Source organism: Mixophyes fleayi, chromosome 4 (genome assembly GCF_038048845.1).
Source record: "Mixophyes fleayi isolate aMixFle1 chromosome 4, aMixFle1.hap1, whole genome shotgun sequence".
NCBI lineage: Eukaryota > Metazoa > Chordata > Amphibia > Anura > Limnodynastidae > Mixophyes > Mixophyes fleayi.
The window spans coordinates 288,781,690-288,805,743 of NC_134405.1; the positions used below are offsets into that span (position 1 = coordinate 288,781,690).

Consider the following 24,054-nt stretch of genomic DNA (forward strand, 5'->3'; position numbering starts at 1 on the left):
ATTCTTTCACCAAGCTGTCATTTCAGGCCCTGTACAGTGTTAAACTTTAAGATAAATAACATACTCAGCCATGTACTGTTGTGATAGTGAAATGACCCAGTTTAAGATGGCAGCCTGTGTGTACAGATGCACTATATATAGTACTATAGACAGTACTGTCTGACAAGGCAGGATTTCCTCAAATATTTATGTAACATGTATATTGTACGTTTTATCAATAATTCTCAATTCCTCAGCTGACTCAATCAAAATTTCGTTCATATTTTATGGGCCATATAACAGTTCAATAATTCAGAAAGCAGCAGGAATCCACTAATCTCCAGTATCGTTATCCTTGTTTCTCTGTGTGTTGTATTTTGATATTCCTAATTGTAGAATGTGCTAAAGTTATAAATTACATATGATTATGCTGTTTTAGTACAGTACGTTCAAAAAGGCATAGCATCTGAGAAAGAATATCTTTCTATGTGTATATATATATATATATATATATATATATATATATATATATATATATATATATATATCTGGCTTACGAAAAAAACAGTGACAGTCCTTCCCATGGGGGTTGCAACAAGGGGGACTGAGTGAGATTGCTGTTAAGTTTATCTTTGTTGCGACTCTGTGGAATTTAAGGCTGGCTACATTAATAAATAACAGTGCTACAAAGTAATTAATTACACCTAAATTGCATTATCACAGAAGGCATTTCTCAGAGGAACCCTAGCAACTCTTAACAAGAAAATGAATACTAAAAAAAACTGCATTCTTAAGAAATGTGCTGCGTATCTTGTGTATCATGGGAGATCTAGGCACACTCTACTATTGCCACAATGGGGTGTTATCCAGGGCATATCAAGAACACCCAGGGCATATCAAGAACTTACTTAAGGCCAATCAATATGCGCAACTTTCCTTCTTTTGTGACACAGTGTGGAAAACATTTTTTATTCTGTATATCGTCTATGGCGTGCTATCTGATGCAGTGTTACCACTTAAGTCTTTTTTTTTCTCTTTTTCTTCTTTTTTAAACTCTTTATTTTGAGAGGAGACAAGAGAAATCAAATACAATAAACAGTAAAACATGAGTACCCAAGACGGTTCCTCCAAATTTTGTTATATGTAATAGAAGGAGGGACAGAAGAAGGGGGAGAAGGACAAGAGAGAGCAGTAGATGGGTGAGAGGGACAGAAAAGTGGAGCGGGAGGAGGAGGGAAGGGGGTGGGAAGGGAGGGAGGGGCAGGGAAGGGGGGTGGGAAAAGTGGGAAGGGAGGGATTAGGGGTGGAACAGGCAAAAAAATCAGAGATATTCAAACATTAAACACTTATAGAAAAGGAGGCCACCAATTGCAATAAAACCAAGAACAATCAGTATAGCAGCACCCAGCCTGGAGGATCCGGAGACGGTGCAGGGCCTAATCTGTATGGGGGGGCTGCTGCTCCCGGAACATAAAGCGGGGCACGGAGCAGCTGTGACTTTCCCTGGATACCAGGGGGCCCTAAGTCTTTTCTTTTAAATATATGCCCTGTAGTGATATCATGCTTGTTGTTGTGTCACCACTTCTGTATTTTATGTATCTGTAGAAGTTTACAGAGTAGAGAGGAAGGATTCCCAAGTCAGAGTTTCCATCTGGCCACTCTACTACACATATACTCATACTCTAGTCTAATCACACACTAAGGTAAACTATTTACATTTTTGGGAAATAGTCTTAATGTATGCAAGTTAAGTCTTCCTCATGTTTTCCTTATATTAAGGTGCTTGTATGTAAACCCATGGTTAATATCTGTAGATGAATCATCTGATTAATTCATGAAAATGTTCAGGCCTGTCTAGTAGATTAGAGTGATGTGAATAACAAATATTCTCTGTGCAGTGCTGCGGAATTGGTGGCACTAGATAAAGAAATGGGGGACGTTGATGCTGATGGTGATGATAAGAGGCTATTGAATTATCTGTTGCAGAGAAACTAGAGGGACTCCTGTCCCTGGGGGTTGTCATTAGCAGGGGTTAGTCTTGGCCAAACGAGGGCAGTGGGGCTGTCCTTCTGTGTGCATGTCCAGCAGGACCAGGACTGAAATGTTATGTGGGTCAGGATGTCTTCCCTCCTCCATTGGATATTCCAGTAGCTCTTGCATGTTTTTTATTGGTATCATGCTCCCCTCAACGTACAGTGCTGTGTAATATGATGCTTTCTAAATAAATAGTAATAATAATAATAATAATAATAACGTGTACAAATTATTCTACTGTAACAGATATTGGTTTCTATTATATGTTTTCCCAGTTTCCTCCGTCCCCCACACCTCTCTTTCAGCAGAACTACAGCTGTGGACAATCATGTATCTGAGCACATGTGGATTGTGGTGGATGCTCTCTCTCTTCAGGCAGCAAATTGGTGCTCAAGCTTAAAGCTGCAATCCCGTGTAATAGTGATGTGTGTTTATGAAAAAATAAATTTCCCTGGCTTACTGTAATAAGAAACGTGGTATTTTTCTTTACTTTTTTTTCCCATCCAGCTGCTATTAATGATTTTCAGTTTGCAACGTGTCATGGTACCGCAATGGAAACAAGTCACATGGCCTATGATGTAGTGATTGGAGAGGCATTGGAATGCCCCTAGTGTCAGCATGCTTATTCTCAGCCAAATAACCTTACACCCTGCTCTCTCTGTCATCATGTATATCAGTGATAGGCAACCTGAGGCATTCAAAAGGACCGCACATTACCCGTAATCTCTGTAATAAGTTAAAACAATACATTTAATAATAGAAATCATCAGGCATTTTAAACAAGTGTTACACGCTATAGCAAACAAATCTGACAATAAAGCAGGAACGATCTGTGGCCGCATCAAATGACTCCCCGGGAACAAACTTCAGTGCTAAAAGAGTGTCCAGCCCCATAAGCAGCCTTCTCCTATCTACAGAGGTATTGTAAATGGAAGGCTCAGCTATAGAAGGACGTCCTAGAACATTTTTCAGGTTCATGTTAAACAGGTACCAAAACTTGTGTAAAAACAGAAAACATAAAAACGAAAACTTGGGATTACAACTTTATATTGGTGAGAGGGAACTTCTGTGTCCCATTCGTTGCCTGCCAGTCAATTAAGAAAAAAGTATCAGGACAGAAGAGAAAAAGCAGGACAGTGCCAGAAGAATCAGTCTGTCAGTTTGCCATATACGCAGCTATGTGGGGCCTGATTCATCAAGACACTTATATGTCGATTTTGAGCATATTGTACACAAAACCACTCTGCGAATGGCCAGAACCGTCAGAAACAGCCGTGAACGCACTTCTGTCCTGTGCACCTGTGAGCGCAAAGGACACTTACTGCAGTCTACGATTTTTTTGGAGAGATCTGGGAGGGGAAGGAGCGTTTTGTTGTACTGAATTTACAGTAGGGGTGTGCCAAACTCAAGTGCACGCAGCCACATCCGAATCAAGCTCTGAACGTCTGAAAGTTACTTGTTTTTCTGCCGTACCTCTTATCTTACTCCAGCTACCAGTCTAGTCCTGATCAGTAGTGATCACAGTCTCGTATGCATGCTATAACATGTGCTTGCAATCACAAGCAATTGTAAAAATTTATTTTATGCTCAGTAGACATTAAAAACATTCTAATAAATGAATTTTATTGGGAATAAAAAAAAAATAACATTAGTGCCTTCATTATTATTATCATGAAAAATACGGCAAGATTTTGACGCTGATTTCAAAGACCTACACATCTTGAGATCTGTGCCTTGCTGCATTAGGGAGTACACAAAGGCTAAATTCCTGCATATATAATACCAAACGTAGGTTGCGCTCAGAACGTGTGCCATTATGAATCAGGCCCGTGATGTTTTATGCCTCTTTAAACTGTTCAGTGAAATCATAAAGGAAGTGTGTGGGGGCTGTCATCGCATTTAAAAACTCTAGATAGAATACCTAAAGTACCACATTAAAATATAATAATTCAATAAACATCACATTTTACAGAAAACAGGTATATACAAGAGAGAGAGGGGCTGACAAAAGGGAGACAGAATAGAACAAACTATGCACCAGAAAAAGATGGATTTGTGTCAGAATCACGCACTACATAATAAACAGGCTTCTGAGATGGATATCATAAAGTGTGTGAGGCTTCAAAACAATGACAGTTGACATGGCTACATGTAGGCTACCACTGCGTTCTCCGGAGCATAGTTATAGGCAAAATCAAAGAATATGGTTGCCTAGGAAATCTGCTCTATGACTGTGCTGCGGATCATACCAATCACGATGTATATGAATAGTAATTTCTATACAGGGGAGAATGTTGTCTGTTAACTTTGTAGCCCTAGAGCTATCAAACATTGTCACAGGCATATGATTCCATTATGTTTCTGCATTTTATTTATTTTTCCAATGTTCTGAAAACAAATCAATTAAACGTATTATGTTGGGAGTTACTGTACCTTAGTAATTTTAACTAAAATACCACTCTTTTTTTTTTCTTTTTCTTGCAAACTGAAAGCCTCAATCAACCCCATGAGCAATTAATCTTCTAACACTAATTAGATATTTGCTAATTAGCGTATGATGTGTGAATTGAAAAACATTTGAGTGCTGAATTGAACAGAGTTTACAAATACATAAACTGTATCCCACTTCTCGCCTAATTATCATATTGTATAAATATTAATGAGGTCACATTGTGCTGCCACTTCTTCACGTGCATCCATTTTGGCTGGGCCTTTTGTCTGAGTGATGGGACTGTCAACATTGTGCATTTACGTCAAGACATTCTATACAAGAAAATTCACCAGAGCTGTCAGCATTTATGCATGGCTTTTCTCTCAATCTACCCGTCCCGCTTGGTAATTATTGTGTATCATTTTGGAAATGAAAATGCAGTCTCAAATCAACATCCTTAGTTATTTCTGTTTTCATTTTGATTAAACTGATCACTATATAAATGCAATATGCATGCCAGGTTTAAAAAAAAGGCTTAATAAGATCATGGTGAATTACAAATATAAATAAACTTCTGGAATGACACTCACTTTGTAGAGTCCATGAGCGAAAATGCTAATTTTGCAGTATGCCGGAGAGGTGATTAAAGGAGCCATATATAGTGTAAATTGTCTGTTTGAACGGTGGCATCAGAAATATGAAATAGGTTGCGTTAGACACACACGTTCTGATACCGGTGCTGATATTGGCAAATTTTGCTCATATAGCTGTTTGTGGTCTCAAAAACGAATAGAGTGCCTAAAGTTCGGTTAGCAGATGGTCGCTGTTGTCCTGTGTGTGTGGTTATCTGTTGGCTGCTCTAACATGACTCCATGATCTGGCCACTTGGCCCAAATACCAAACAAATGCATCTGTTCTAGTTTACCCCTAATGTGTGTGGTACAAGTTCTATCTGAAAATGTCATTTAGCAGCCTGCGTTCACAGAGATAGCCACGAGATTGAAATGCGTGATGAATTAATAAAGCTGGTTTATTCTTGTGTTCATGAGCAGATTACAAAAAGGGCTTTAGGGGCCAATAGCCTGTTGCTCAGGGCTGTGAGGGGTCCTAAAATGTTCCCATTTAATCTTAGTGGTGCAAAAATGACTTGACAAGTTACAAAGCAAACTTGTTGTTAGGAGCTTGCTGTATATTCTATTTAACTTGATTGGATTAATGGATTTTTTGCTGTGCACACTAATAAACTTCTGGTGAAAGACTTGAAAAGTGGAGATGAAGCAGGGCAGTTTTCATTGAAAGGAAAATGTAATTTTGTCGGGTTTTTCTCTGCCATTAGTCAACAGTACATATTAATGTAGCCTGGATAGGAGCTGTCTATCTCAGCCCTGCATATACCCCTTGTTTAAAGGAGAGGAGTCTTCTATGAAGAGAGTTGCTTGATCTAGCTACAATCTTAACAGCATAATATTCTTAAGCCTTACACAAAGCTGACTTTAGCACAAGCCTTACATCTGAAACTAAATTAAGCTTTATGCCTAAAAGAACTACTTAAAGTTATAGCTGTAAAGCTATTATACAGTAGCTCAAGCCCTTGTCTTAAAAGAGCTTTAATTTTGCTTTGCTAAAGTGATCTCAAGTGATTATATGTTTGGCCCTAGGCCTACCCATCTTAACGTGGCCCTGCCTGTGACACATATTAGTGGATTTTGAGGGATAAAGTGGGCGATCAGATGTGAAACACATTATGTAGAGTATTGTGAGCACTGCCCAGGCTGATGGTCTTAATCTGCCACAGCCTTTTTTGTGTCCTACATGTGGACCTTAAGGTGTGTGATCTCTATGACTCCATAGAACAACATTATCAGGTGAAACACCTTTAAGCTATTTAGGGTTTACTTACCACAGGACTTCCTCCTCTTCTGTAGTCTTCTTTTCTGTGATGTCATCACGTGCATGGTTGATGACAACATCAAACCTGGAGATGTAAAACATCTGGCTTGTAAAAAACAGCTATTAAATGCTAGGCTAATATCTGTCTTTTTGGATAGAAAAGTGCGAATATATTAAATCTATTTGAACCCATACTCCAAACCGAATTTTACTAAATATGCTCAGGCATCTGTGGTGAGGCAAAAAGTAAGTCAATGATCATTTAGATAATAATGTTATAGGTTTTCTATAAGCTGTAAGCATGATATTTCTAATATCTGGAGGACAATCGGTTTAAATGCCTCCTTCACAACTTAGCAGTGACTCTACAGAATGTGAATGTTCACTGTGACTGTAGATGACCCTTTATTAAAGCTGCATTATGTTCATATACTTTTTTCTATATACCTTATATGTATATATTGTTACTACTTTTAGAAACATTATTTAAATTCTTTTAATAATGAATGTTATTTAAGCATTACTGCATAAAAACATGCTTTATTCTAAAAACAAAGCATTTTTTCAAGGCTTCTGTTCTATGGCGTTAACAGATAAATTACGACAGTAGCACTGCCCTGATAACTGTTAAATAGACTTACTGTGGGCAGGGTTATTACAGTGATAACTATGGGCCTGATTCATTAAGGATCTTAACTGGAGAAACTTCTTATTTCAGTCTCCTGGACAAAACCATGTTACAATGCAAGGGGTGCAAATTAGTATTCTGTTTTGCATATAAGTTAAATACTGCCTGTTTTTTTCCATGTAGCACACAAATATCAATTTTAAATTTCAGTGTACAAATAAGCTATCAAGTATGTGTGTGCTACATGAAAAAACAGGCAGTATTTAACTTATGTGCAAAACAGAATACTAATTTGCACCCCTTGCATTGCATTGTAACATGGTTTTGTCCAGGAGACTGAAATAAGAAGTTTCTCAAGTTAAGATCCTTAATGAATCAGGCCCTATATTTCTACCAATAATAAACTCATTGATATATTGAGCTCTATTCACAAAACAACACTCTATTATACAGAAAATGTTCAATAAAACTTTCATCTGAAATATACATTTTAATGAGCAAGAAGATCCCTTTCAAACTGTACAAAACAAAATGGGTTTTAAAATAATTAATAATAAAATAATCACAGTTACTCATCACTTATCTTTGAATGCTATTATTTCTGCAGTTAATTTTAGAATTTTAAATTGTTTATTAAAACAAATAATCATATTTGTTCAATCATTAGAATTAATTGCAGGTAAAACAGCCTCTTTGTGCACAACACTTTTGAAGAGTGGAATAAAACAGATTGCAATTTACCATTAGCTTTGCAGTTGCAAAATAATTTGTGTCTGGAAAAACACTTGGGCCTTTTGGGCAAACTACTTATGGAGAATTGCTGGTCATATCACAAATTATGTCTAATTACTGAATTGATGAAATCATGTTTAATGAAAGTTAAGCATGAGTTGACAAAGGTGACATTGAAATATAATAATGATTAGATTACCATTTTCTCAAGATGACATTTCATGATTATAATAATGCTGATCAAAATAATTAAACAATTGAAGATGGTAAGGTATGAGTGTAAACACAAAAAAGTTTAGCAGTGTTTGAACGTAGCCACGCTTACAGTTGTTATGTACTCCTCAATCTATGATGCAGGATTTTTCTTTTAAATCACACTGAAGTCTACGGTGAAGTGTTTTAGAAGTGAACTAATAGAATTTTAAAGGCACCCATAAAACGCCATAGAAAAGCCCTTAAATCATTTCCAGGAGAGCATAATTTCAAGAACTGCTTAATTTGTACACCAAATTAAATGTATAATCCAAATAAAACACATTTGACATACTGTTGGGTAGGGATCGATTGATTCCTATGTTGTACTGCGTATGCTACCTGTAAAATGAGAAACTAAATACTTTGCATGGAAGTGACAGGTAGAAAATGATGGAGTTCCTGAAAAAGCAATTGTCACTGTGAATAGTGACGGCAGATGCCATCAAACTCTGCCTAACATGTCATCTACAATCTACACTACATGAAATGAAAAATGAAATGCAAGGATTATCACGCAATGATTTACATACTAGTTTATTTAATAACATAAAGCAGATCCCCCAAGTGCGCTGTAATTCAGAGCAACCAATCACAACATTTTTATCATTAGTTTAAATTATGCTCAGCCACACAAAGCTTGTCTTACAAGAAGACACACCATACTGAAAGAACAGATTTTCTGTTTGATCCTTTCCTTTATGTGTTTTACGTTACTAGAAATTCATGTAGAAAGGTGAAGGATGGTGGTTGTGAAGGACATAAGTTTATTCAGTCCTCTAAAGTATTTTGGCAAAATCTGAAAATTTTCCATAAAACTGGGATAGATGCAACCTCAAATCCCGATATTAGACAATTACTTTCCCTAAAAGTGACAAAGACAATTGAACAGGGCTGTAATTACAAAAGTCCAATTTAAAATAAAAACAATTAATAATTGTTTAGAAAACACAATTAACACTGCTTTTGATAGAAATATAAATAGCTGCCGATGATGATGAATAATAGCACAGACCAACGAGTGTAACTAAAAACAAATGGAAATCAAAAAGTGTTAAAACAACTTGTCTTCTGTTCCTGTGAACAGTCCTGGTGTAGCATTTTCCTTTTTTGCTCACAGTGTTTTAAGGTATTTGTACTTTTCTAAAGTGTAGAATTTTGTGAATTCTAATTTGCGCTAGGTATGTTTTTCATCAACACTGCATTTGCTAAATTAACATTTGAAATCTACTTTCCAAAACTATTAATTAAAACATTGATTTTCCTAAGAGAAAAAAAATTCTTGATCAAAAGGTAAATTAAAAGAAATTATTGTCTTAAATATGATTGATGTGTTTATTTCACTACAGGATTAAATGGACCAAAAGCATTAATATTATGAATATAATTAATGAGTCAACCGAAGACAAATCAACATCTAATGACTAACAGTCATCCTTTACACACAAGCCAACCATATAATTTTGTAGGTAATAATAATCTGAGAGCAACTAATTATTCTGGGTTCAAGGATTATTCACATAGTATGCACTACAAGCTGCATTTTTGATATATAGCTAAAGACCCTTATTAACTAGTGAGTGGGGGCTAAGTTTTGGATAAATGGCTACGGGATTCAATGATCCAATTGGCACGTACATCTACCATGTGGTTTAAATAAAGTTATTGCTTCCTTCCCACATACTTAGGATAAGGTGGATAGTTGGATATTTCCATATTACACTAAAGAGAATAATGTAATGCTAATATGTAGGATATGAAGAGTTGGACTATTAAAACAAAGTGCACACTTGTAAAGCTATAAAGACTTGTAAATTATTACTTAGGTACTAACCTAAGCAGTAGATTTTTCGTAAATAAACACCAAATAAACAAATTCACTTTAAATACACAAACATACAGTTTAATAATCAAGTGAGTCCAAAGATAAGTACAAAATAAGGGATTACGTTATCGCCTTGTAATACACAAGTTGTGTATAAGAAGTTCTGATGTCATCATATCAGCATTCATTAAGGACATGTGTTATAAGAATCAACTAAAATATAACAATGTTAAAAAATGTAATAGGAGGGATTTTGTACAGTTGCAGATTGCTGCAACTCTGCTGCAAGAGATATGTATAACAATTCAACAAAGGGGGTAATTCAATTCAGCACAAAGTGCCTTGCGGGCAATCCAGAGACACTTTGCACATATATTTTTACTGAAAAATCCGCTCAGCGTATATTTTTACCGCAGTACCGGTAAAACTGCACAGCCGCTATGTTTCTGAGAATATCGCGGCTAATTGAATTTATGAGATTTAATCAGATGTGCCCAATTTTATCCCAGCAAACAAGTTAAAGATTTAAAGCGTTAAGGGCACTGGAGAACGTAGTTGACAGTTACTGAGTACATGTTTATTTATTTCTAGCTTACTAAAACATAATTTTTAGTACCTTAGAGTGATAAAGGTATTGATTGAGTCAATTAAAAAGTGAACATACAATGCTGTTGGCACACTCTACATGACATGATACACTGCTGACAACATCACTAATGTGGGCATAAAAACAATGTGGTTCTGGGCCCACATGCTGCTTATGAACACGTTTTTCCTCTATACCAGTGGCATCTTCAGCTATAGGAACCCCTTTTCCCTCATAGTGTCATGCTTATTAGTACACTGTTGCCCCAGATATTGTTCATGAACCCAAGATGTACACTAATAAGAATAATGAGGAAGTAGGTAACAATGGAGGTAGTAAGTCTAAGCTAAACAGATTTACACATTACAAAGACGGGGTCAGTACCTGGCTGGCATCAACGCACATAATCCAACTTCAAAGGGGTAGTCAAAATGTACGCAAAATATTGAAACAGACAGCAGACAGGCAGTGTGTCATGGAATTGCAGAGATGGCCGCTAACCGGTATTGGTGCAACTGAACAGGGAGGCGCGGAGTCTAACGTACCCCCGGTATTCACCAGGGACCCCCACAAGGGGGTTTGGGCTTAGCTGCAGAGAGTACGCAGGTCGCGGTTCTCCAAGACAGTCACCGGTGTAGTGACAGTAGTAGACAGTCGTAGTCAGGCAATCCAGGTTAAAGCCAACCAAGCGGTGCAGTACAGAGGGAGGATCCAGAGAGAAGTCAGGTCAAGCCAAATAGTAAAAACCAGCTGGGCAGCGAAGTACCAAAACGAAACACAGGAGAGTAGTCACAGGAAGCTGAGTCAGAACCGAATAACACACTGGATCAGAAGTTCAGGAAACGCTGGAGCAGGAGTGAACCAATACTCTGGCACTAGACATATGTCAAAGGCTGCTTTATATACCCTAAGGGGCCTCCTGATTGGGTTAGGGAGATTTTGGCGGTCAGACATGCTGGCTGCAGACAGGTGAGCAGAGATAGCGTCCCGCTGCTAGGCAACAGGACGTGGTTGCTGAGATGGTGCAGGCGTCCATCTCCTTCACCAAGTGTCAGTGCAGAGACGGCGCCTGACACAGTGTTTAGGAGCAAGCAGGGTCAAAACAGAAATGCTCAGGAATATTAGCACCCAGGTATTCACAAATATAACCGCAGACATTGTTTAAATGTAAGGCCTCTGTCTTTACCTCCCTCCCAAGGCTGAATTTAATTATCATTCTCCTTCCAAGGTACCCCTAGTTATTCTTGTGGAAATGGAAAAGCTTCTGTTACAAAAAGTGAATGCCAAAGATTTGTAAAATTATGCAGCCAAAACCTGTGAAGTTTGAATGTTTCCTATTAGCTTTATTTGATTGGATAAATAAATGTTCTTCTGAACTCTAAAATTACAAGGTGGCAGGTCATCTCTATTTGCGTCATTATAGCAAAGTTGCTTGTTTAATGGATTAAGAAAAGGAGGCTGAAGGCCCAAAATTGTGGCCTCAAGTGTGTATTTTCAGTTGCAAGTATTTTAGCATATGGGCAACCCAGAATAGAGCATATACTGTTTATACGACTGCATCAAAATACAGTCTGAACTGATCTTGATTTGGCTAGTGTAAAGATAGGTTATTTATTATGGTCATCAACCTGGCATTGAATACTGCTGTATCTATGGTGTTTTCAAAGAAGAACAAATAAACATAATTTTTGAAACCTTAGTGCCCTTCCACCAAAAATGTAACTAGCACCACTGCTATAGCCTTGGTTGGTTTTCCATAAAGCAAGGGGTAAATGAGTGTGGGATTCCTCTGCAAAATGACATTCAGTACTGGGTTATGCCAGGCTGGGCACATGATTACTGGGAGTTGTCCAAGCTTGTTTTGAATGTTGCCTTTGGGTGTTCCACAACCTTGCTAGGCCTCTGATGGAGGGCGTAAAGGAAATGGGCTAGACTATTCATCTCAAGGATATTGAACCTATTGAGCTATAACCAAATAATCATATCCCTTTTATGTCCATGAGAGGGCATGGTATAGAACAGTAGTTAAGGATTAAGACCTATGAGAGTGAAACTTCAGACCCCCCCCCCACCCCAAACACTCATACACACACAAAATCCTATTACCAATTAAAAAGATAAGCGGAAGAATATAGTTCTGGGAATATGGACAAATTCTCTCCCAAATCTTCCAAAATCCAAGAAAAGAAAAGCTAGAACACCAAATATAATAAATAGTAGTTTACCAAAATTACTAACAAAAAAGGTATTACAATTGTGCCACACATTAATTTGGTGATTTGCAAATTCTTAGAACTGAAGTATATTATATATTATATGTTAGTATTGATTGGTTTGAATTGGTTTTTGTTAACCTCCGTTAAAGATATTATCACTGATTGCACTAAGAATTTATCGCATACAACTGGCTCATGTAACTTCCACGTAGAGAGCAGTGATAACAGAGCCGCCACCAAAAAATATAGTCAACAAAACTTTCCTTAAGAACAGAAATAAAATCTGTAGATACACTTTTTATGGAGTGAAGCAATTTTTAAAATGATAATTATTTATATATAAGCATATTGCAAAGTAAGTGTTTACTTTTTGTACCACCGTAAGTATAATTAGTAAGTTAATAAAGAAAAACTATACTGCTCTAAACTTTACCTGATTGTCTGAATTTTGTGGTAGAAGTCAGACTGTATTGATAAATGTTAAAATAAAGAAACCATTTGCCATTTGAAAGCTTACACAATTAACAACATGGTACAGATTGCCGAGCATGCCTTGTTGTCAAATAGTCTCACTTGGCATGGTCTTGAATTCTGCTTAGAGAAAATTGCAAAATATGAATGTCACATATTGACATGACATTGAAGCTACAGAATGTCACTTTATGTCTACAAACTTGGAAGAGGCTTAACCCTTTCTAGGAAAGACAGCTACTAAATATAGTATGATTGCTCAGAGAGAAGATTATATAGAGAAGTTTATTTAGATATTTATCAAATAAACCTGTTTGTAGGAAAGTGCCCACAATACCCCAATTCACCATTGAAATGCAAATGTATACCGATGAAGCTTGTCTTAATAAAGTGTATATATTTAGCATGATCTGCTTGTTATCAAAATGAACTGGACAATTTTTGCATTGTTTTCTGGAAATGTTATTTTCTGCCTTTTATTGTGCTTAGTTTACATGGGAAATGACTGAGAAATGTAGCATAATATAATGGTGTAATGAGAAAAAAAATTGGTTATTTGTGGGTTTAATATTACAATATTATATAATGCAAATGATAAGATTTGATTCTATGTGACGGTGTTGGTATTTATGGCTATAATAAGTTTTTGTGTATATGTATTTTATATCATTTAAAATACATTTTTATGTAGTCTAATTATCATTGCTATATTTCTATTTTTGTTTTGAAGCAGTAATTTGATTACCTATTGGTTTACATGGATTTAAAAGGCCGAACTCCCTGGTGTCTACATTTATCCTTCTGAAGAAATCACTGTGTATGGTGGAGAAATGTGTCAATATCACACAGGCATAATACAGTGTGAGTGACTTCACTATATAACTGCAGATCTGACAATTACTTGAGTTCTCATGGCAGCAGTTACATTCCAGCCGATGAGCTGACGGTAAGATCTATTAGAGATTCTCTTTTCATTTTGCTCTTTGTACTTATGTTCAAAACAAAATTGTTAACCAGGAGCACTGTATTCAACCTATTTCAGTGTAAATCCTACCAACTAGCGCTATCTGGACACTAGTGGAGATTATTTCAAGACCTGTCTGTTGGACATATCAACATATTGATACCTAAATGGGAAATTTATATCAACTCTATATGTAATATATTTATGAATGATATGAATATATTCATTACTTTAATAAATCAATAAGGGTATTAATTATTTTAATAGTTTTTATATGTATGCTGGCCATTCTAGTGAAAAGCATACCTGCAATCTGGTGGTTAGTGTTTAAAACAGACCTCAAAATTTGTGGTTAGTATGTGTCAGGATACCCAATCTGGTGTTTAGTATATGGTTGGACATCTAATCTGGTGGGTTGTATAAACGAGGATATCCAAACTGATGGCTAGTGTTTAAGTATAACTCCAACCTTGTTGCTAGTACCTGACAGTACCTCCAATCTGATGTTAAGTGTATTGTAGACCCCTTCACAATGTATCCACCATCCCCAGGGCTCTCTCATTACTCATAGGAAAGAGCCAACACACGCTGTCAGTAACATCTTACTGAAGCTCTCAGTATACACATTAATTTTGTTAGTATTGTCAGACAGAAAACAGAGTGAGCTGCTTCCTGTCTAATACTATTAGCTCCCAGAACACTTGGGAGCAGATAGCTAGGTGTTACCTAGAGCTCCCAGTTGATCTCTCCTATAAGTAATTATTGAGATGCAGAGTAGATCCAGAGACATCTTCCCTCCTGTCTCCATACCTGTTCTTCCGCTCCGTCTCTACTGTATTTGCCTGCCTGGAGTTTCTGAAGTACTGGTACTTTGTGTTTATTGTTCTGTACTGTTTTACCCTGTATAGTCTACTGTTTGTACCATGTACGGCGCTGCGGAAACCTTGTGGCGCCTAACATATAAACGATAATAATAATAATTCATCAGTGGAAATGAAGCTTTTTTTGTAGAAATTGTCTTTTCTTGTTTCCAAATTGTCCTAAACGAAACGTCATGGTATTTTTACGGGTTTCATATCACATTAGCTTATTTTTATTTCACACATACAGCTAGGAAACAAGATTCACATCTGCTCTCAAGCAGAAAACCTGAGTGATCACACCCACAACGTTTCCTTTGTGCCATTAGGCCTTAATGATGCAATAACACCTGATTGCTTTTAGCAAATGAAGTCTTTCAGCTAACGGAAGTCTAAGAACTCTAAGGGAGTGGGTGTTGGCCAATGTGAAATTCATAATTATTACATTTATATCATAGATGTATGGAACATAAGGGGATACATTATTTATAGGATCAAGCTATGGTCACTGTGGTCTCTGTTCTATCTTTTTTTCATTGTACATTCTGTGATTATGAGATAACGAGATTGCTTACTTGAGAGCAATGTTCTCTAAGAGTATATTGTAACAGAAGCACTGGGCAAGTGGTGAATTGCAGAGTTATATGTCCCAGGCTTTCTGTCTTTTATGCTTTAAAACCCCAGGGATGTTTGTGTATGGGAAAAAGCTTCACAAAGTGTGTTTAAATTTAGGGAAACCTGGTAAGGGTCCCTGGTGTATAAATGGAGAGAGAAGGGTGGGCTCTATTTATAAGGCCCATTTAGGGTACTCCAACCAGCTAGCAAGTTTCTGGTCATCATGAGTTGCACCTGCAAGGTGCTGATAAAAAGCTGCTAGCCAGTTTTCCTCACTCTCTCTTAGACCTGGGAAGGAGGTTGGATGCCTCCTGAGAGACACTGCAAGCGGTGATCAGTAAGTCCTGTATTTTGTGTGTGTATGGGACACAAGGTCCCTCACTTGAGAGAGGGAGTTCCTGTGCATTTGCAAGAAGCCAGAGAGGCTAGGATTTTTTTTTATGTTTTGTTTGTTTTGAATATGGTGAATAAAACTATTTCCAGCTAGTTAAACCAAACCTGGTGTGATATCCTTGGCTGGTCTGCCTGAAGTGCAGCTGTCTGATCCAGAAGATGGTTACCCCAATGTGATCTTATGACAATGTGATGCGATAAACATAAAAGACACCATCTATCCCATGAGCATTTGAATTTCATAAACATTTGGCTTATTATCACATATCTCCTCTTTATTACAAGTACCAATATGAAGTCCTATTGTTTATTGACTAATTGAAATACTAATACTGAAGTTTGTCATAAGCAAGGGACATAAACAATTTACACGGACACTCTACAGTTAGGTTGGTATATTCTGTTGAAATATACAACACACTCATGGCATAGGTAATATGCATTATTTTATGATAACACCACAGGACATAATCATAATATAATTGTTTAAAATTACCTATCTAGGACTCTCACCACAGAAATAATTATGTGTGCTTAGGAATGTTGTGAATGCACCTAAATATGCAGTGCATTCAACTAATGTCGTAGAAACTTATTACCAGTTATCTGGTACAATTCATTGCAATATCTTAAGAAAATAAATCTCTAAAGCAGAATAAATATATAATTTTCAAAATTAAAGGCCCTTAGTGATTTAAAAAATCCAACAAGCATTTGGAAATTCTGTTTTTAATGTTTGATTACATTGCGCAGAGATACTGTCTCAGCCATATTATTTTGTGCATGACAGATCATGGGTTTAGAAGATAGTCAGGAAAATATATGTTTACCTACGACAATAGTAGAAGATGCAGCGTCTTGTCTCATCAATATTCAGAAAAGGTTAAACAAACCATGATATAAATCCTAATGTGTGCAATGTGACACAATGTAAATAAAACTGCTGAGTCTCTATATAGAAAGGTAAAGCAGTTCAAATCTGTTTCATAACTACCTGAATGACTAGTGGGTACTTAATCCATGGATGTTTACCTCTACATCTGGAAACAAAGATAATAAATTACAGCTTTATTGTGCCTAATATGTCTTCCTTTTCCTAAATTATCCTAAACTTCATAAACTCTTTCATCGGGCTTATATCACATCCGTTTATTTTTCTTTCATACATCGAGCTAGACAACAGATTTGTCGTCATGCTAAATATTCTTGGTGGCACTAATTGATCTGCATATGGAGCTGGCCTATTCTTACAAATAATTTAGTGATGTCTAGCAGTAACACTGCGGAGGAGTTTAGAGCAAATTGTTCACTACTGCAGCTGCACTCGGTTGGCTGACATCCAGATACTGAGAAGTTTGGGAATATCTCCAGTTTTTGAGCCTTCTGCTCAGATAAGGAAAGTTGAATCCTAACAGAACAAACTTTAAAAGAAGAGTTCAACCTTCGAAATAACATCTATTTGGTCAGCAGTAAGTCCTAGAAATCATAGGAAAAAGAAACAATATCTACACATAAAATATCTTTAATTACCTAGTAATATTTATTATTATTTAGATATTAGACCAGAAATAATCAAGCTTTGGGATATGTGTTCTTTAAAAGAAACAATACAATTCAAATTCAAGAGAGTTCTGTCCATCAGACTTCTGTGACATTCAATGTTTTTATTACATAAAAGTAGTGCATAACATTATTTTGTTTGCGAGTGCTTTTCATGTTAAATCCTTGTGTGTAGGTGTTGGCATTCCTTTATGTTGATTGATCTAATATATTAGAATGAGAATTCTGCAGAAAAATTTGGCCTGAGTCATTAAGGATATTAAGGCAAAAAAAAGGAGTAAATTTGATCCTGGACAAACCATGTTACAATGCAAGGGATGCAAATTAGTTTATTATTTTGCTCTTAAGTTAAATACTGGCTGTTTTTATTTATGTAGCACACAAATGCTTGATAGCTTTATTTTTTCACATAAATTGAAAGCTGATCTAGGACATGCCCTACCCCAACTATAAATCTGTCCCCACATTTTAAATTTACCTCCCCCTCCAATACAACATGGGTTTGTCAAGGTGCAAAGTTACTTTATTTTTTTATTTGCTCTCCTTAATGATTCAGGCCCATTCTATATAACCTTATTAATAGACTCAGTAATACTTAAATCAGACACATGGCTTGGAGGATTTCTCTAAACAAGGGCACCATTTACATAGTGCTATAGAACTCTAACACCTTTCAAAGTACTCCTACCTTTTTGTGCCCACTCCCCACCTTGTCTGTCCATAATTTCTAACTTACAAAGAAATTATTTTATGACTACTTAGTTGTATTGGGATCACATTTCATTGTCCTCTTTGAATTTCTCAGACTAGAAGTGAAAAAGTAAAGAAAAGAAAAGCTTAAAGCAGCGTAGAAAGAATACTCCTCTGATAGCCAAAGGGGAAGGGAGGACTGAGTAATGGCTCCCCAAAATCTTAGTTAACATTTTAAACCAACTAAGAAGTAAGAGACTTTGCTGTGGTTACTAGAGATGGGCGGGTCCGGTTCTCCGAGAACCGAACCCACCCGAACTTTGGGTATCCGAGTACCGAGCTGAGCAGCTCGGTACTCTTCCGCCCGTTCCGAATCCAAATCAAGGCCGAACGTCATCGTGACGTCTTCGGATCTCGGGGCTCGGTTCTCGCGATACTTCAACTCTATAAATACACGCCTCCACAGCAATCCATCGCCATTTGACAGAGGGAGAGAGCAGGGTGTAGTCATAGGCTGATTAGAGCAGGGACAGAGAATACAATATTGTTCTTGCAATTGCTCTAACCAAAATCGCTAGTGCAGAGAGGAGGATAGAGGTTTATTATTTTTTCTTAATATTTGGCACTCCCCAGCGCTTTTGGGGTGTCCCCCATAATTGTGCATAAATATTTCTGGCTGTCAAAAGTCATATCTGTCAGCAGTATCTACCAAATAATTTTTAGCACTCCTCAGTGCTTTTGGGGTGTCCTCCCTAATTGTGCATTAATATTTCTGGCTGTCAAAAGTCATATCTGTCAGCAGTATCTACTAAATAATTTTTAGCACTCCTCAGTGCTTTTGGGGTGTCCTTCCTAATTGTGCATTAATATTTCTGGCTGTCAAAAGTCATATCTGTCAGCAGTATCTACTAAATAATTTTTAGCACTCCTCAGTGCTTTTGGGGTGTCCTCCCTAATTGTGCATTAATATTTCTGGCTGTCAAAAGTCATAACTGTCAGCAGTATCTACTAAATAATTTTTAGCACTCCTCAGTGCTTTTGGGGTGTCCTCCCTAATTGTGCATTAATATTTCTGGCTGTCAAAAGTCATATCTGTCAGCAGTATCTACTAAATAATTTTTAGCACTCCTCAGTGCTTTTGGGGTGTCCTCCCTAATTGTGCATTAATATTTCTGGCTGTCAAAAGTCATAACTGTCAGCAGTATCTACTAAATAATTTTTAGCACTCCTCAGTGCTTTTGGGGTGTCCTCCCTAATTGTGCATTAATATTTCTGGCTATCAAAAGTCATAACTGTCAGCAGTATCTACTAAATAATTTTTAGCACTCCTCAGTGCTTTTGGGGTGTCCTCCCTAATTGTGCATTAATATTTCTGGCTGTCAAAAGCCATATCTGTCAGCAGTATCTACTAAATAATTTTTAGCACTCCTCAGTGCTTTTGGGGTGTCCTCCCTAATTGTGCATTAATATTTCTGGCTGTCAAAAGTCATATCTGTCAGCAGTATCTACTAAATAATTTTTAGCACTCCTCAGTGCTTTTGGGGTGTCCTCCCTAATTGTGCATTAATATTTCTGGCTGTCAAAAGTCATATCTGTCAGCAGTATCTACTAAATAATTTTTAGCACTCCTCAGTGCTTTTGGGGTGTCCTCCCTAATTGTGCATTAATATTTCTGTCTGTCAAAAGACATATCTGTCAGCAGTATCTACCAAATAATTTTTAGCACTCCCCAGTGGTTTGCGCTCAGAATGGATTCAAAGCAGTCCACATATGATCTGAATGTTAGTGTTCCCAGTACGTCATCTGGCCAACAGAGTGTTTTCAAATTAGTGCAAAAAACAAAAAACAAATTTTTTTTTACTGTATTGAAGCGAAAAAGAAGTGTAACTGAGCAAAAGTTAAGTGATGATAAAAAAAAAAATTGCAAGCATGCCATTCTACACACGAAGTGGCAAAGAGAGAATGAGGCCTTCACCTTTGGCTATTAGTGGCAGATCCCAAAAAGTTACCCAGCCTACAATTGGTGCACAACTACTGTTACGCGTCAAAGCCGAGCTGCAAGATAACAGTGAGGCATTACAGGAGAATATTTGCTCTGATTCACAAATGACAACAATCCCTGTGGAGAGTCCATCCAACAGTGGGATGTCTAATCGTGAGCATTCTGCTGATGTGTTTCTTAATAGCCCGAGTGTAGCCAGTGATACCCAAATTGAGAATGCCACTTTGGAATTAGAAGAGGATGAGGGGGAGATTTGTGTAGGCGACGAGGGCGCTAATGAGGATGTTGATGAGGATGAGGTTGTTTGTGTAAGTCCTGCACCAGTGGCAGCAGTTCTGGCACGTGACAAGAAAAAGGCCATTGTCATGCCTGGGCATAAAACAAATAAATCCACTTCTTATGTGTGGAATTATTTCTACCCAAATCCAGACAACAATTGTATAGCCATTTGTAGTGTATGTCAAGCCACAGTCAGTCGAGGGAGGGACCTTAACCATCTTGGAACCTCGTCTATGTTACGCCATTTAACGAGAGTTCATGGCAAAGTGTTGGGAAAAGCTGAAAGTTCTTCCCAAAAGAATACAAGCACTCCCTCATCAGCTAAGACCCTCCGCTCACCAACATACCGACAGCTACAAAATACACCCACCACACCATCCTCATCAATATCCTCAGTAGCGCTCGGAGTTAGCCCGGCATCCCATTTAAGGCTGGATGACTCCGGCACTATTATTGATTCCTCTGAAGAAAGCGATAGTCCTGCTGCTGCTGTTGCTGCTGCTGGGGGTGAATCGTCATCCCAGAGGCAGTTTAATAAAATGAGCAGTCCTACATTTCAGCAATTAACTGTGAAACAATCATTTGCGAGGGGAAGCAAATATGACAGCAGTCACCCAGTCGCCAAGCGAATCACAGACGCCATGGCTGCAATGTTAGTGTTAGATCTGCGTCCAATCTCCACAATAAACGCAGCTGGTTTTTCACAGTTAATTGAGGTTTTGTGTCCGCGTTACAGAATTCCATCGCGACACCATTTCTCCCGTAAAGCTATTCCACAACTATACCAAAAAGTGTGTAAAAATGTAGAGATTGCGCTGAAAAATGCCATTCTGCCCACTGTTCACTTAACCACAGATATGTGGACAAGTGGAAGTGGCCAAACCAAAGACTATATGACTGTGACAGCCCACTGGGTTGGTCATTCACCTTCACCAGCAGGAACAGCAGCAGCATGTACACCACTACGTAACATTTGTCACAGGCAGGCCACTCTTTGTATCACCGGCTTCACTAACAGGCATACGGCTGACAATTTGTTACGCAAACTGAGAGATGTGATTGATGCATGGCTTATACCACTCGGACTCTCCCCAGGGTATGTCCTTTCAGATAACGCCAGCAATATAGTGCGAGCATTACAGCTGGGTGATTTCCAACATATTCCCTGTTTTGCTCACACCATCAACTTGGTGGTGCAGAGCTTCCTACGAAATAACCGTGAGGTGCAGGAGATGCTTTCGGTGGCCCGTAAAATTTCAGGCCATTTCAGGCATTCAGCCACAGCATGTAGGAGATTACAGCAGCTCCAAGAGCAGTTTAACTTGCCCTGCCACCTACTTAAGCAAGAGGTGGTAACTCGGTGGAATTCCACCCTGTACATGCTTCAGAGGATGGAGGAACAGCGCAAAGCCATCCAAGCATATTGCACAAGCCATGACATTGGGAAAGGAGGGGGGATGTATTTCACTCTTGCACAGTGGGGAATCCTTTCAGTACTGTGCAAGGTGCTGAAACCATTTGAAGTTGTGACGTGTGAGGTGAGTGCAGACTCTGCTAGTTTGAGCCAAGTCATTCCTTTAATTAGACTATTGCAAAAGCAGCTTGAGAAAATGAAGGAGGAGCTGAAAGCAAGCAATTAAGCAAAGTATGTTGGCCTTGTCGATCAAGTACTTAATTCGCTTCACAATGATCCTCGAGTTATTAAGATCTTGAACTCGGATCAGTACGTTTTGCCCACTGTGCTTGATCCAAGGTTTAAAACCTACATTGAGTCTTTACTTGTAAATGAGCGAGATGTGAACTTTTGCAAGGAGCTATTGTTCAGCAAGTTGGCCGCTGAACTGGGCCTCGGCTTGACGACGTGTCCTCCTTCACTTTCTCAAGCTGTTGCTCGTAAAAAATTAAATTTCCAAAAAAGAAGCAGGGAAGACACAGGGGGCAGACCAGAACAATTTAACATCTGGGCTGGTTTGAAGGATTTTTCAAAAAAATGTGTCACTTTGCCCATAACTCCATCCAATACGATTATAAACATGCAAAGGATAGTGGAGGATTACTTTCAAGAGGTAGTTGATATTTAAATGTCAGACAGTCCCTTTCCTTACTGGGAAGAAAAGCAGGCCATTTGGAAACCCATGTACAAACTTGCTTTGCAATACCTAAGCTGCCCACCCTCCAGTGTGTACTCTGAACGAGTGTTCAGCACAGCAGGGAACTTAGTCAGTGATCGCCGTAGAAGGTTACTTCCCAAAAATGTGGAGAAAATGATGTTTATAAAAATGAACTACATCTTCCACGAGGAAGGCCTTCACCATCCAAGACATCCAAGCACTGACTGTTCTCTAATGGCGGATTCAAGCGGTGATTAATTGATAGTCTGTGATGATGACGTACACACTGATGAGGGTGAGGATTAAGCTGAAGATGATGCCGATAACATCTTTTTAAAACTTTCTACGTGAGTGTAGGGTGCAATCTACCCCCAAAGAGGAAAGGGACTTGTGGCATTTCCATATCACATACCATCTTGAAAGGCTGCTGTTAGGGCAATTTATCCTTAAGGGTAGGGTGTCATAGACAGAGTGACCCTAAACTGGCTTTGTCCATTTTTCATAATATTGTACAGTCTATAATGGCTGAATTTTTGGGTATTTTATACAAGTGGAGGGGGGCCTAGAGAGCCAGAAACCAAACTGGCTTTCTCCATGTCAATTAATATTGTACAGTCTATAATGGCTGAATTTTTGGGTATTTTATACAAGTGGAGGGGGGCCTAGAGAGACAGAAACCAAACTGGCTTTCTCCATGTCAATTAATATTGTACAGTCTATAATGGCTGAATTTTTTGGTATTTTATACAAGTGGAGGGGGGCCTAGAGAGACAGAAACCAAACTGGCTTTCTCCATGTCAATTAATATTGTAAAGTCTATAATGGCTGAATTTTTGGGTATTTTATACAAGTGGAGGGGGGCCTAGAGAGACAGGAACCAAACTGGCTTTCTCCATGTCAATTAATATTGTACAGTCTATAATGGCTGAATTTTTTGGTATTTTATACAAGTGGAGGGGGGCCTAGAGAGACAGAAACCAAACTGGCTTTCTCCATGTCAATTAATATTGTACAGTCTATAATGGCTGAATATTTTGGTATTTTATACAAGTGGAGGGGGGCCTAGAGAGACAGAAACCAAACTGGCTTTCTCCATGTCAATTAATATTGTACAGTCTATAAGGGCTGAATTTTTTGGTATTTTATACAAGTGGAGGGGGGCCTTGAGAGACAGAAACCAAACTGGCTTTTTCCATTTCTTTACATATTTAACTATAAGTGTAGGGTGTAATATACATTCAAAGACGATGGCTGCATTGCCAATATGCATAGATAGAGAGGAAGACAATCTGTTTTGTGTGTAGAATAGGCCTACCAACGAAGAATTAAACTGTTTTTTTGGATGATTTATTACCTCAACAATTAGATTACTTGTCTCTAAAACAGTTGGAGCACTAAATTGGGTTAATTTAGGCCCAAAAACATGGATTTTCCAAAAAAATAGCAAAACAAAACCAAACAAAACCAAAACCAAAACCAAAACACGCAATGGCGGTTTTGCAAAACCAAAACCAAAACACGACGGTAATCCAGATC

At 37.9% G+C, this 24,054-nt stretch overlaps 1 protein-coding gene across 1 annotated transcript in view; it reads right to left on the reverse strand.

The window, feature by feature from the left end:
- Window positions 1-6,149: 6,149 nt before the first annotated feature.
- LOC142152816 (teneurin-2-like) overlaps window positions 6,150-24,054 on the reverse strand; it is a 975,895-nt gene continuing 957,990 nt past the window's right edge. The window contains exon 5 of the mRNA XM_075209828.1: window positions 6,150-6,419. Within this exon, the coding sequence (XP_075065929.1) occupies window positions 6,337-6,419 (83 nt within the window). The 3' untranslated portion in view covers window positions 6,150-6,336. The remainder of the gene's footprint in view (window positions 6,420-24,054) is intronic.